Genomic DNA, 15,515 nt, shown 5'->3' with positions numbered 1-15,515 from the left:
TGTGAATGCCTTTGTGCTCTGTTTCCCAGGTCAAACAAATGAACAAAAGCGCTGAAATAATTGTCATAAGTGCAGGGAAGGTGTGCTTGCATAGTGGAATCCCCTCTTCCTCTTCTTTGTTCTCTTTTGTGAGGTTTTTTTTTTTCCCTCTCTTTTTTTTCAGGTAGAGGGAGAAAACGAAGGAGGACGAAGCTTGAAGACGAGACGTCGAGAGAGAAAGAGGCGGTTTCCATCGGATCACCCGAAAGGGGGAGGGAGGAGGAAAGAAAGGCCCGTTTGGAGGAAGAGCTTGCGTTTTTCGTTTTCCCCCCCGGTTGTGGATTTTGTCGAGGCGGTAGCCTGTGCGCTGACGGACTGCGATGCACCGCTTGAGGACTTGTGCTTCGCGGCTGCGGCCCCTGACGGCCTCTCAGACTGCCCAGAACTTCTCGCAGCAGAGGCGGGGCCCGAGGACGTTTCAGCCAATGAGGCGCTACACCGCGCCCGTGGCGGCGGAGCCCTTCCTCAACGGCACCAGCTCCAACTACGTGGAGGAGATGTACTACGCCTGGCTGGAGAACCCCAAGAGTGTGCATAAGGTGAGGCCCTGACCGAGCCTGGGCCCTGGGCCCGGACCGAGCCTGGGCCCTGGGCCCGGACCGTGCCTGAGCCTGGGCCCTGACTGTGCCTGGGCCCTGGGCCCGGACCGAGCCTGGGCCCTGGGCCCGGACCGTGCCTGAGCCTGGGCCCTGACTGTGCCTGGGCCCGGACCGTGCCTGGGCCTGGGCCCTGACTGAGCCTGAGCCTGGGCTCGGACTGTGCCTGGGCCCGGGCCCGGACTGTGCCTGAGCCCTGCAGTGGTGGGGGCGGGGCTACGGACAGGGGGTGTGGCCACCTCCTGTGAGGGGAGGGGCACATGCAGCCAACTCCCTCTGTGTGGATGGGTCATCTGTATTGGAGGGGGGGGGGGGGGCGTTGGTGGAGTAATGAATTAAGAGGACACCTGATCGGTGAGGTATTAGGAGGTACCACGTTATATTCGTCTAGTCATGAAAGGCCCAATTTAGCAGAAAACTCTATTGGGACTTTGCATTGGAAAACTATCAAAAATCTACTTGTACTCTTGAGGACGTAAGTACAGTGTGTACTGGCTCGTGAATTATTTAAATTTTGCCAGATTCCAATCCAACTTTTTTTTTTTACTGTAGTGCGGTGGTTGCAGTGATGTTAGGGAAGTATGGGACTTAGGGCTGTTTTATTTCCTGTGACTGGCACCCCAACACATGCAAAAAAAAAACAAAAAAAAAAAAAACCACACCCCCCCGTGACTTGATGTGCACAGAAACAGGCCAGCGATGCTGTGTGCCGTGATGGGGGTGTAAAACTGCTGCCTGTTCTTTAGATAGCATTTTAATTTCAGAATCAGTCCTCTCATGTTAAAGATTTGACCTCTTCACTGTGTGCTTCTGCTGCACATATTTGACCAATCACAAGCTTGCACAGTAGGTGACTTGACTTCATTAATAAGGAAGCTGGCAAAAATAATCAGTGCCCATTAGCTGCGATGACAGCATAACTAGCCCCTCTCACTGGTTGCGTCAGGTCTGGAGACGGAAGTGCTCGAAAATGCGAGAATGTGTTTTCACGGAGATGGTGTGTTCAGAGGCTGTGTGACTCACCTGCTTGATGTTTGACTAGCTTGGCCAGCTGACATTAATCCATGAACAGAAGATCGAGCCCTTCCTTTTGTTGCGTGTAAACAGTCCACGTCAGTCCCTGAACCTGAATATCCGCGACGATGTTCTGTTCAGCCGGTAATGTTGATAAAACCCTTAAATGCCTTGCTGTCTAAAAGCCAGAATAAAACTGTTCGCCTACGCTTGGAGAAAAAAAAAATAGCTTAAACTGTCCTTACAGTCAGAAGAGTCAGTAGAGGCACCAGCAGACTTAATTAGCTGGCAGTTAACCTTTCCCACTGCGGTGATTTCAAGCAGTGAGTCTGGGCCATAACTTAGCCTGTGATTGGTTGTAAAAAATATAGTAATGGACAGGTGAAGCTGTTGTAAATCTTTGAAGGTTTTTTGAAATGCCGATTCGGCCAAATGCCGTTCCCCCCAGCAAGGGTGGGGGGTTTGGACCCCACCAACGACACTTAGCAGTCGCGGTGCCGTCTGTGCCTGCTGCCCTCTGTGCTTTCTACCTGCTTGGGGGGGGGGGGAGAAGCAAAAATGAAAAATAAAAAGGAGACGCACATATAGAACTCATAAATGACACAACGGCAGCTGTTTTAAGAGGAGCTTTTACATGTTTGTATTTTACATGTTTATTTCATACAGCAGGTACTGTTGTTACCAAGACAAATTTCCCTTGGGACAATAAAGCATATCTTATCTTATCTTATCTTAAATAGCGACGTTTCAGGACCAAAGTTAGCGCAGTGTTTTTGTGTACAGACCATCAGTATAATCCCTGAAGTTTGATAGCTGGCAGGGGACTTGTTGCGAGTCCTGGAGTCCTGTGCTCGGTTACAAAAAGTGTTTTTTTTTCCTCTCTTGTTTTTGTTGTTGTAAATTCCAGGGATTTCTGTACTCTGTGAATTTGGCAGAGTGCATCGAAAGGCTCCGTACAAACATCACTCTGATGCAATTTAGGTTGTGCTTTAAAAAAAAAAAAATTAAACCATGGAAAGGGCACAGAACGATCCAGATGGTTTGAACAGCAGTCAAAGGGCATGAAAAAACTGTGACAGACGTTTCAGCTGTAACTGAAACTTATTTTATGTGAAATGGAGGATGTAGGTTTTGCTGTTTGTGTCAAGTCGTGCCCAAGGTGTTTCCGATAGTGGACAGGAAATGACTCTCAGAAGGATTTGAATTAGCTCGTGAAGGCTTTGTTTTGAAAAAGCCCTTTCTGCACAGCCTTATCTGCTGATGAACACCTTTCTCTAATCGGTGGATTTTGAGGGAAGAATACCATTCCACAACCAAAAAGACAAACACAGATATAAGGTAGTTCTTTTTGCCCACGTGCAGCAAGGCTGTCATTTTGAATGGAGATTCAGCCATTTAGCTGCCCCCAACACAAGCCTCACCCTTGGACTGTAATGAGGTCTTTCCTACCGGCCGACCACCTGTGCCGACTGTTCCACCTCCCCACCCCGCGATAAACTAACGCTGATAGCTGCAGCCCCCCGTGGGTGAGCTCCAGCAGCGGTTGCAGCGGCCCGATTTCACGGTTTGCGGCGTGCTAGCCGAGTCTGACGCAGGTGCGGACGGACGGACGGACGGGGCAGGAGTTCTGGAGCCCGCGTCCTCTCTGCAGGACGGCCTGTTACGGGCCGAGCGCGTCGCTGGAATCTCGCGGGGGGTATTAATAGCCCCGGAGGCTTCGTCATACCCCTCTGCCCTGACCCGCAGTCACGCACCGGGGCCCTGGGGCTCCCGCTATTATTAGCCCGCTAGCGCGGGTGACGGGCGCGGCGCGAGCTAGCATGCTAACCTAGCGTGCTAGCGTGCTAACCTAGCGAGCTAGCGCCCTGCCTGGAGCCCGTGCGCAGGCCTGGTACAGAAAAGGCAAGGTCAGCAGAAGGGCAGCAGCTCGTTTTGGTGGTGGGTGGGGGGCAGTGTTGTTTCATAACGCAGAGCCTCGTTCCCACCCCCACACCTCACCACTCCAGCCCCCCCCCCCGCAGTCCCTCCCCCACAACCTGCGTCAGGCGTACCCTATCTGTAACTGTTCTGCGAGCCCTGGTTGCTTTCATGAAGCTTTTCAAGGTTTATTTTTTAAAATCTTATATAAGTCTTTCCTTGCTTTATTTTCATACTGAGTGTTTTGATATAGGGTGAGGTTTGATTAATTTATTTTTAAGTAGTTCTGGGGCAGTTGTTGTGCTCGCAGTTGAAATTGAATGTTAACTTGTTTTTTTTATCGAGTGTCAAACTTTGTGGTCATGCATCTTCTCCTCCCATAAATCAAAACAATTTATTCTTATGCAGCTACGGTGTCATTTGCATTTCAAAGACACTTTTTGTTTTGGTGATGCAGATTTAATTAATCATACAGTACGGGTGCCTTTGTTTTTTTGAGGTCCTGCCATTTGTCAGTGGACTCCAAAGGGGTGTGTGTGTGTGTGTGTGTGTATTGTGTGTTTATGTGTGTGTGTTGTGTGTGCATGTATATTGTGTGTGGGATCTTCAGTACACACAAACCACCATGATCCAGTTCAGCTTTTGGAGGAAATAAAGTGCAGAATGCCTGTGGAAAAACTCCAGAATTAGGAACAGCTCGATAATAATACCCCCCCCCATGAAATAACTTCTCCCAGAGGAGCTGCACCGGCGCACGGCTCCGGAGCCACAAGCGCCGAACGCCGAACGAGCTGCGGAACCCGCTAATTAGCACAGCCTTCCGTTAGCCGGCAAACCGCGGACAGCGATTTAAAATAAATAAAAAATAAAAAAGATTGAAAGTCACAGAGAACAGCGCTAGGAGAGAATGCGCCGTGCGCGTTATGAGCTGTGGGCCACGAGGACCGTAGTGTAAAATAGTTTTTGATTGATTCATTTAGTTGGTTTCAGATGTGGTTACTGACCGGCTCTGCAGCTGAGTCAGAGTGCGAGTCACACACGCACTCACACACACACACACACACACACACACACACTCTCATGCACACACACACGCACTCACACACACACACACACTCTCACACACACACACACACTCTCATGCACACACGCACGCACACACACACACACGCACGCACATACGCACACACACACACACACACACTAGTGAGTAACGGCCTAGCCTGCTGCCAGAATTGGCGGTCAGACTCCTTCACGGATCAGCGCTCCGCTCCCTCCGCTCCCTGCATGAGGTTCTCTCAGGGCCATAAAAACCCGAGACTGCGCTTTGGCTTTGCACCACACCTGCCTCAGTCCCGTTTCCTACGTCTTTTACTGTGAGAGGCCGAGCCGCACACAGGGCCTGTAGCCAGAACGGGGTGGAGGGGGAGAATCACTAGTTCTGCCATGAACACACACACTCACACGCACACACACATGCACACACATGCACACACTCACTAATAGCACACCTGCACGCGCATACACACATATGCACACAGCACACACACGTGCGCATACACACAAAACACACATACTACGCACACACGCATACACACACACACACACACACACGTGCGCATACTACACACACACGCATACACACACACACACACTCTCTCTCACACACTCTGATGTATGCTGCCCAGAATGCACATTCAGGTAAAAGGCAGAGCCGCATAAATGCAGGAGAGTGGGATTGCAGTAATTACTCAGCCTCCTGCATTAGAGAAGGCCGCTGATTTATGAGCCAATTAAAACGCACGGAGCAGCAATAATGGCGGGAAAACGAGCAGCCCTCGTGTCACCTTCCTCTGGAGATGAGCTTTAGTTTTTTTTTTATATATTAAAAAATAATTTTGGATAAATAATGTCCTGGACGACTTGGGGGTGGGGGGAGGTATGCACTCACAGAATTCCTGTGTGTATTTCGTGAGAGGAAATTGTTATTGAATGTAAAAAAAAAAAAAAAATGTATTCTGGAAAAATTTCATTTTTAAAATGTCTTTGAAAGGGAGTGGGAAGCGGCCACAGAGCCTCGCTGGTGTGGTGCTGGACGTGCTGGACGTGCGCTCTCCCGAATTCATTTCATTCGTGTGCACTGAGGTGAGGGGCCTTCTGTTTCCAGGCAACGTGTGGGTCATCATGTGACCGGTCCTGGCAGGCGGGCGGGCGAGCGGGCATAACTGGCACGGCTTTGGCATGCGTGCCACGAAGGCCAAGGTGCTCCCGTCCCGCAGTCACGAGGTCCCCTCGTACCCCCCCCCCCCCCCCGGGGGGTAAATGTTAAACTCCATTTAGGGAACAGCGGCGAGATCTGCCCTTTCACCCCATTAAGCCACATTACACGCTGCAGTGTTAACCATTAGGGGGCCCTGAAAGTCTCTGGCAGCTTCTCATTGTGTAAATGATACTCATCCTTTAAACTGAGGACACTTAACACCCAGAGCACATAGACCTGATTGAGTACTGGCACTGTACCTGAATAAATACACTTTCACAAGTACAGACTTCGCTGTAATTATGCAGTATGCAGTTCTGGATAAAGCCGATAATGAAGATGGGAAAGAGTTTGTCATGTTTAACTGTTTATTTTCATTTAATAACTTAAATACCTTGTGCATGGTAAACTACTTGTGCCAAATGTGTCAGTGCTCTCACAGAGTGCATGTGAGCGGATTTAAGAGGCGTATAAATTAAACGGGGCGTGCTTAAAAGAACTGAAACGGTAAAATACGGTTCTGATGTTGCTGAGTATTTGTTTTTCTTTTTTATTTGCGTGCACGTGTCATCGTCGGTTCAGGCCGTTTCCGCTGTAGTTTCTGGCTTAATGTGAAAAGGTCAGAGGTCAGGGGTCAGCTGGGCTGTATGAGCCTCCAGCCGGCCGCTGGAAATCCCCAGAGCTTGGGCATTTTGGGAAACTCATTCATTCTGTCAGCCACACCCTCAAGAGATTCATCTGATTATTGGGAAAGAGCATTTCACTGCAGTGCATTCTGGGCCTGGACATTGGTTCAGAATCGCTAGGAAATATAAGAGATTATACCAATTACATGTGCACGTGTGCAGTCGAATAGCCGTAGATTTCTATGCTTAGGTTTGTTATGATAAAATGTTTTCTTTCTGTTTTGTATATGGGCTGTAAATATTACTGCCACATCATATCTCACTTTTATGAGGCGTTATCTTTCTTGCTTAAATATAGCTTGGTGGAGAATAAATGAGAAGAAGCCTTTCCTGTGAGGTTTAATTGCGTTTGCATTCATTATGCGAACGAGAAACGCGAGATCCACGCCCCAGTTCTAATGTAGCACGCTTACTTCCTTCCACTTTGTCTGCAGCTCCTTACTGGTCTTTGCCTTTAAACAAGCACGGAACTGTCCAGACCCACGGCGCAACTCACTTCCGCAGACACATTTTAGCTGGCACCGCCTGCGCATGCGTCCCTCAAAACGTCCCTCAAAGGTCGTCCGTGAGTGAGTGAGTGAGTGACCACAGTTTGCCATGCATAGCTCACGGCGGCAGTTCCTGCGTGCCATGGGGAAAATCTGAACATAGGATTTTAAATCATAAACACGTCCTCGGACTGTTGATACTGTCCATACTGCGCAGACGCAGGCAGACTCATCTCTCTGTGGGTGCGGCTCACCGTTTGAAGTGCCGGCTGTAAATCTTCACGTTTTATCGCACGGTGCTGTGTGTGCACGGGAGCGGTTCAGTGTGCAGGGAGTGGGGGTGTGGTTCAGTGGGTGAGTGATTCAGTGGTTCGGTCTGCAGCCCGTGCGGTGCACACGCTCTGTGGTTCTTTCTGTTCCCCCTCAGGCTGTGAAGTGGAAGGCAAAGCGGGCGCTATCTGCCGCGGTAAAACATTAATTTTGTGAGCTTCTCGGAGCAGGAGAGCCCGGTGGTTCCCTGTGAGGACGTGTACCTGTGCTCTGTAACGGGCGGGGCAGAGTATCAGAACAGGTGTAGCCCCGCCCCTTTTTCAGGACTGGACTTTTGTCACCAGGAGCCAGGGGCCGTTCAGGAGCCTGGGGGCGGAGCCAAAGTCAAGGTCAGGTGTGCAGCGGTGGCCTTGCCACCTTTCAGTTCCGCGGTGACATTTTTGTCCCGGTTACATAACCGGACACTTGAGCTGATGAAAGCCAGCGCGGCGGACCGTGAAGCTTTTAATTGGTCCCTGCTCGGTCCCCTACCTTGTTTAGACCTCAGATTGGTCGCCGCCCTCCCTAGCTGTACCGTAGCGGTGGCTGAGCACCGTTTCCTTTCTTAAGATCAGAATGTAATTTCAGTTCAAATGAAACCAAAAGCAAGATAATCTGCCCTCTTCTTTTTTCAGAGTCGCTTGACAGCAGACACTGGAGTCGTTTGTTGTTATTTTAAGGCCCTCTAACAATTTGTTGCTTTGGTGTCGACTGTCTGCAAAATGTATTTGCCAGTTGGTGAATTAACCTCTGTGGCAGGCGGATGGTAAGGGAATGCATAACCACACCCTCTAATTGGTGGCTTTCCTGTGAGTCACGGGCACGTTATCCAATGAGGCGTGGAGCTGTCAGTGATTTATTGTTTTCTTGCTCTGTGGTTTTGGACTGCTCCGAGCCGTGTTTGCTTACTGTACGTATTTCACTGCCGCAGAATGTGGGGGAGGGGGGGGGGGGGGTGTTTGGATTTGGCCCGTTAGTTTATAGCCCCATTTCATTCCATGAGACGTAACAGTTTAATCTTCCAAATCATATTTGTAAGTGGTGAAAAAGGAGGTTTGGGACAGCTTGTGGCACCTGTACAACGCAGGGATGAATACAGTTAAGCCATTGAACCGGTTAGCCTAGTGAAACGGTTGATGAAATGCCTGTCTTCATCCAGCATGCAACACGCTTTTTAACAAAAGTAGATTTAAAATTTCTTCCTTCTCCATAATTTCACAGGGTGTCGCCATGTTGCCCCCAAATGTAAACATCAGCAGTTTAGCAAATCGTTACCATAGAGACAACAGAACCCTCCTGCAGGTCTTTGCCGAAGTGTAAATGCCGAAGGTCACATGACACTTTCGACTGGGTGAAGTGATTGGCTGGTTTGGTGTTTTATTTACACACAGCCCTGCCCCGTGCCAAACCGCCTCTCTAAAATCTCTCCTCTCCACATGCACTGCTCTCTGTGGTAATGAGGCTCTCTCCCTCACCCACACTGCTGCTCTCCCCAGCCTGAAAGCACCGGCTCCCCCTGCTGGTCACAGGGTGAACTGCCTGTGCCTTAGCTTCCTGTGAGAGTCACACCTCCACAGCTTTGTGGAGAATTCACCAATCAGAGCAGATCAACTGAGCAATGCTGGAGAGGTGCATCACTATGTACTTTTCAATTTCGTACCCGTTAATGTTCACTTTCAGCGTGCTGCAGAATGAGCTCTGTGCTGGATTACTTGAGTCTGCCTCTGCTGTCTTGTTTGAGAATCTGCCAGTCGAACTCCGACATGGAATTTTTGAGACTTTGAAATGAGCACATCTTTGCATGCTGGGGTTTTTGCAGATCTCAGATGGATATTCAAATGGCAGTGTGGGAATGTGAGTGCAGTGTTAAGTGTGCAGCTGTGTGTGATGTGCAGGGTCTGAGCCAAATGCTGCTGAGTGACAGGTCACATGTGTCTTAAGTCCCGCCCCCTCTCTGAATGCTACTGGGGTATTTCCTGGAGCGCTGTGTCTGTGGGTCTGCTGAATGGTGGGCTCGCCTCTCTTCTTCCCATTGGCCGTTTCTGTAAACCCCCGCCCCAGTTTCCCATCATCCTTTGCTCTTGGTGCGGTCCGTAGTGTTTAATGTCCCAGTCAGAGTCGGTATGGCCCGTGTTTCTGAGCATTATGAACACATGACAGACAGACGTACTGCGGTTAGAGCCTTGGTCATTTCCATCAGTGCAAAGCTCGTCAGTTTGACAGTCATGATAAAAACTCAGTTTCAAATCTGTCTTATAACATGTACCATGCTTTCCATTTTCAGTATTAAGCTTGTTTTTTTGTGTCGTGTCTGTTCTGGTCTAAACTAATCCTCCTCCTCCTCTTCCTCTCTTGCAGTCTTGGGACATTTTCTTCCGGAACGCCAACGCCGGGGCCCCCCCGGGGGCGGCCTATCAGAGCCCGCCCCCGCTGGGCGTGAGCCTATCGGGGCTGGCGCAGGCCCAGTCTCTGGTGGGCGCGCAGCCCAACGTGGAGAAGCTGGTGGAGGACCACCTGGCGGTGCAATCCCTCATCCGCGCCTACCAGGTCAGAGCAGGCTGACCCTAACCCTCACCCTCACCCCCCCCTCACAGGAGCTGGGTCTCAGAGCGGGCTGACCCTAACCCTCACCCTCACCCCCACCCCCCAGTCCCTCATCCGCGCGTACCAGGTCAGAGCGGGCTCACCCTCACCCTCACCCTCACCCCCCCCCCCCCCCCCCCACACAGGATCAGGGTTCACCTCACCCCCCCACCCCCTCAGGATTAGGGTCCCTGCTCTCTGTGAGTTTGAGGGAGGTTGTACATTTGGAAAAGGCTCAGTGCTGCGTACTTCACGCATTTGGATGGTCCACAAGGCCATCTGTTCCCAGAATCTTTTTTAATGAGGATGACATGCCAGTGAAGTTCTCAGGCTTCAACACTCACTGTGGAATTCAGCAATTTGATAATTGGCCACAAAATAACTTCTATTTTTGGAATTACAGTTAAAATGGTTCTGAGAAGTTAGTGCAGTTTTATAGCTTTCAAACTATGTTAACATCCATAGTATTCTGGTGATATTTTTAAAAATATTTTAAATGATTTTATTTAATTTATTTTCAAATAATGTTTTTTTTTAACCTCGTACAGACGCATAGGTGTATTTCAGTGCTTGTGGTAAGTTGAGCGAAGTGGCACATTGATATTTCATGTTAGGCTTTGTATTTTATTTAAGTTGTGTACAGTCCGTTGATGTTTTTTTTTGCTGTAATGTGCTGTTACTCGGGTGTGATGCTGTGCCTTGTTTTCAGGTGATGGGGCATCACAATGCCAATCTGGACCCGCTGGGCATTGGTTGTATTGATTTTGCCCATGTGCCAGTGGCCATAGGGTCTGGAGGCCTGGGTGAGCAGGGCTTCTCCTTGGCTGTTGTGCACAAACTGATAACGAACCTGTTTGTGTTAATGTTGCTTTTTCCCTCCCTCCCCTTCCTCCTTTCTTTTCTCTCTCTCTCGCTTTCTCTCTCGCTCTCTCACTCACTCACTCACTCACTGTCTCTCACACTCTTTCTTATCTCTGCTTCTTCTGTTATTTTGTCTATTTTTCCCCCACAAAATGTTTGTGCTTTTTTTCTTCAATTACTACCTTCCTCCCCATCCTCCCCATGCTCCTCCTCCTCCTCTCCCCCTCCCCCTCCTCCTCCCGTGTGTATGATGCTGCGTGCTCGCCTCTTCCTCTCCCTCCTCTCCCTGCTCCTCCTCCTCCTCCTGTCTGTGTGGTTCTGTGTGCTCTCCTCCTCTCCTCCCCCTCCACCTCCTCCTCCTCCCGTGTGTGTGGTTCTGTGTGCTCTCCTCCCCCTCCTCCTCCTCCTCCCGTGTGTGTGGGTGTGTGTGGTTCTGTGTGCTCTCCTCCTCCTCCTCCTCCCGTGTGTGTGGGTGTGTGTGGTTCTGTGTGCTCTCCTCCTCCTCCTCCCGTGTGTGTGGGTGTGTGTGGTTCTGTGTGCTCTCCTCCCCCTCCTCCTCCTCCCGTGTGTGTGGGTGTGTGTGGTTCTGTGTGCTCTCCTCTGGTCTTGCGCGGCTGTAGATCCGGGGACACCACGTAGCTCAGCTGGACCCCCTGGGCATCATGGACGCCGATCTGGACTCTTGCGTTCCGACCGACATCATCACCTCCTCGGACAAACTCGGTGAGGGTCCTGCGCCTCCCGACCCAGCCGCAGGGAGACGCGGGGGGGGGGGAGAACAGGCTACCGGTCATCCCTCGCTCCACTCCTCCCTGTCCTTCTCTTTTTTCTCTTTCTTGCCTCTCTGTGTCTCCCTCGCATGCTCCTGTTCTTCCGAGCCTGCCGCTCCGTGGAGTTTTTTGCAATGGGTAAAACTTCCAGACTTTTCAGTCCAGCTGTGGCATCTCTCCTGAAGATTCTTTCAGTGTCCTTTAGTCATAGAACTTTCCTGTACTACTACTACTACTACTACTAATAATAATAATCATTTAGCTTATTTCCCCAAAAAATGTGTTAATTCCCAAGGGAATGGCCTTCTTCTGTATAATCTGGGGTGGTGGGTGAATTTCTCCCTGTTGGAGTGAAGGATTCTGGGAAGGGCCGCACACCCATCTGCAGCTTGTTATGAGAGCGTACTGTTTCACCAGCTCGTTCTGCCTCCATTGATAGCCCATATACTGTGTTTGCCCATTGGAAATACCCTGTGTGTCCCTCTGAGCATCGCCCCCCCCCCCCCCCCCCCCATGATTTCTGCTCTGGCTGTTTGCCCCCCCCCCCCCCCCCCTCCTGGATGGGACAGGCTGTCCCGTCTCTACCTGCTGCTGTGGATCAGGCTGTGAGATGCTCTTACTGCAGACTAATACCCTACTGCACTGGGGCACTCTCTGATGCAAACACACACACACACACACACACACACATACACACACACACGCACGGACACATACTCGCACACGCACACTCACTAGTACCACGCACACGTGCACTCACTAGTACCACACACACACACGCGCGCGTACACACACACACACACACACACACGCGCGCGCGCATACACACACACACACACGCACACGCACACTCACTAGTACCACACACACGTGCACTCACTAGTACCACACACACACACACACACACGTGCATACACACATACACACACATACTCACTAATACCACACGCACACACATGCAGGTAAGGTAAACTCGGGCATTGTGGTAGTGACTGTTCAGACAGTGGGCCATTCCTACTGCATGCTCCTGTGTACTGTACTGCCTGTGACTGACAGGTGTCATTCGTCCATCACTCATTTCTCACATTCATTTCTCAGTTAGGAGTCCCTCTGAATGGTGACATACAGACACTTAGAATTGATATAGACTGAAACACCGAGTACAGTTTTACTTAAGCTGGTGGCTTCTCACCGGTGAGTATGAAAAATGTCATACCCTTCGTACCCTAATGCAGCCTAGGCATCAGTGCATAGGAGAGTGCAGTGTAAAGTTCAAAATGGCAGTTAAGAAGAAAAATATCTTGGGCATGACTTCAGTGACCTGATAATACACTGCCAGGGTGCTTTTCAGAATTTAGCCACAAATCTTTAGTCTGCATGCGAGTTGCACTGCAAGGGTTTGTGCTTTGAATCTAAATAGCTTTATTAATTGCAATTCTTTGCAGTTAACAGGCTAACATGCGGGCTTATGCTTGTGTGTATACGGCCAATGAAAACAATTAACCTGACAGAATTATAAGTCTAGCTGAGCAGCCTTGTGTTTGTTATTTAAAATTTCTGCTACAGTTCAGTTCCATGCTGTGCATATTTCGCATTTTTAACTTCATCGGTCGCTTGCTTAGCTAATATAGCCATCGGTAGGCTACGGCTGCAGATTGTAGATATTAATACATCATATATCCTGTTTGCTGCAGTGCAGAAGGCTGTTTTCAGAGCGAACTGCCAGCCGACTGTCCACATGGAATTCTGAGCCCAGAAAATTCCAATAATTGTCGGTTGTGGGTGGGAGCGCGATACGCAGACCTCCACCAGGCCAGTCAGGCTGCCTGCGCTGCTGTAACACGGCAGTTTGATGTCTGCACTGCAGCTCCAGAGTTGTTGGAGGGGATTCAGTTGGCCGCGGTTTTACTGAAGTACTCTAAAACAACCGGGACTGCAAGCTACGCAAGGGGAAGGTCTCCAGCCTGCCATGCCCTGATTGGTTGGAATGTTTGCTGCTCTGGCCCGTTTCCAATCACTGCTGTTCACCTTTTAAATCCTCCGGGGGGCGAAAAAATGTATTCAAATGAGCTGCTCGTGAGTTTTCTGACTGGTGTCAGTTTATTGGAAACAGTGTCATCTGTAGTGGTCTCTTCAGGACCGGGTACCTTGTTCAGTGGCTGCAGGTTGACGTCTGCGGGGAGGAGTCTGGCCTGGGCCTCTGTGTCACAGCTGGCCACAGCATCCGTGGGGGGCGGAGCTTATCAGCACCACAGTGTGGGTGACATCGTTTTGTGATCGGCACTGCTGTGACCCCCAACGATAGTTCCAGTGCTAAACCTTGGTCTGCACAGTCCATTTCAGTGCCCTCACAAAGCCTGTTTAGGCTAACAAGGTTTTTCAAAAGCAATGGGAAATCTGTAATATGTCTGTTATTTTATTCGATCACACTATGGAATGTACATTAAATACGTATTTTTTTAGGCAAAGCTTTTCATGGAGCGCAATGCCTGAAATTCTCTGTGTCTAGCAGTGTGCGGGTTGGGGGAATAATTACTGGAATAAATTCCATAAGCAATAATTGAGCAGTGTGGAATGTGCTGGAAAATGTATTTCTCTATGCCGGAGCTGGGGGGGGGGGGGGGGGGAGTTGGAGAGGGGGGAGGGGCAGACCAGGGGAGTTGTTGAGCACTTGGCTGCCTTGCCCTGGCTGATGCCGGCTCACGTTGAGTTTATTCTGCCTGCAGAGAGTAATGTTGTGAATGTACACACCCGACGTCCAGGAGCACTGGGAACCTTCGACATGCGTGAAAACCAGTCTGTGGTCCAAACGCAGCCAGTTGGCGAAAGCCTCTGTTCGGCGCCGTTTACTTTGAACCTGTGGGGCTGTTGTGTGGTTGCCGTGGTAACGGAGAGCACCAGCTCTGGTTTACGGTAGGCGTTCGTTTTGACTCTGGGGTCTGGTTCGGCTCTCGCCGGTTTGGAAGGCACCGGGCGCTGCTTGACCGGGTATTACAGGGTCTTCCGGATCTTGAGTAGCGGACTGTTGAAGCCTGCATCACGTTCAGCGTCAGTGTAATGTTAGCGTGCACGCACTGTAGAGACCGGCAGATATGCTTCTCTCTCTCTATTCTTTCTTTACTGTTCTGGAGCTACTGCGTCTGTTCTCTGAGAGAAATGCATTTTCTTTCATCTTTAACGCAACGTTAAGACGTTTTTTCTCTCTGTTTTTCTCACTGAGTTTCCATAAAGTCTTCCTCCAAAAACAATGGGTCCAGTCAGTCAATTGGCCCTCTGAATCCCTGCGTATTATGACATGTACAGAAATTCTCCTGACCCAACTGTGTGCAAGGGTTCAGAAACCTGAGAATGTTCTCAATTAACTCTTATTTGTTTATCTCTGTTTTATTAGTTTTTTTTCTTCAAGCCTACATGTGCTCTGATTCGTTTTGGAAAAGCGTCACGTGTGTCCGCTGAGTTCTCCTTTACCGCGGCTAGCGTGACGCGACAGGAATGCTCTGTGCTCTCCTGAACTTCCGCGACGAAGGAGGGAACAGCTTGTCCTGTCCGTGAGGGGCTCCGTCTTCTGGGTGGATTTTAGGGGGTCGATGTATTGAGGATTATGGGAGACCCCCCCCCCTCCACTGAAGAGAGGGTGAAGAGTATGTGGTGGGGGGGGGGGGTGCGTGGAGTTCACTTCACCTCCTCCTGGCCTGTGTTCACAGAAGCCCCCCCCCCCCCCCCCCACGGAGCTGAGCTTCGTACGGCCGCCATTTTCCCCTGTAGTCTCAGTCGTGTGGGTCGTGGCGGGTTTGGAGTCTCACCGTGGGGCCGAGTTTCGGTCCCGGGACAGAGTTCGGTGTGAAAGGCGCCCTTTCCCCAGCGATGCGTCCGTTGTTGTTTTTATTATTATCCGCGTCGGTTTAAAATTACAGTTGGAATTTGAATCGGCGTGTAGGTCTAGCGCTGCTCAGCAGATTCCCTAATCCGTTTGTTTTCCCAGATCGTTGGCT

The 15,515-nt window shown here is 50.2% G+C and overlaps 1 protein-coding gene across 7 annotated transcripts in view; it reads left to right on the top strand.

Annotated features, from left to right (window-relative positions):
* LOC118206188 (2-oxoglutarate dehydrogenase, mitochondrial) overlaps window positions 1-15,515 on the top strand; it is a 32,338-nt gene that overhangs the window by 1,926 nt on the left and 14,897 nt on the right. For 3 of the 7 annotated variants that reach the window (XM_035378495.1, XM_035378488.1, XM_035378490.1), the window contains exons 2-4: window positions 164-578; window positions 9,668-9,856; window positions 11,374-11,476. In XM_035378495.1, coding sequence (XP_035234386.1) covers window positions 360-578; window positions 9,668-9,856; window positions 11,374-11,476 — 511 coding nt within the window. In that variant the 5' untranslated portion in view covers window positions 164-359. Of the gene's footprint in view, window positions 1-163; window positions 579-9,667; window positions 9,857-9,961; window positions 9,981-10,601; window positions 10,696-11,373; window positions 11,477-15,515 lie in introns of those variants that run through there. The other 4 variants (XM_035378491.1, XM_035378494.1, XM_035378493.1 and 1 more) reach the window with 4 other exon arrangements.

This window comes from Anguilla anguilla, chromosome 10 (genome assembly GCF_013347855.1).
Source record: "Anguilla anguilla isolate fAngAng1 chromosome 10, fAngAng1.pri, whole genome shotgun sequence".
Lineage (NCBI taxonomy): Eukaryota > Metazoa > Chordata > Actinopteri > Anguilliformes > Anguillidae > Anguilla > Anguilla anguilla.
This window is presented reverse-complemented; position numbering and strand designations above follow the sequence as displayed.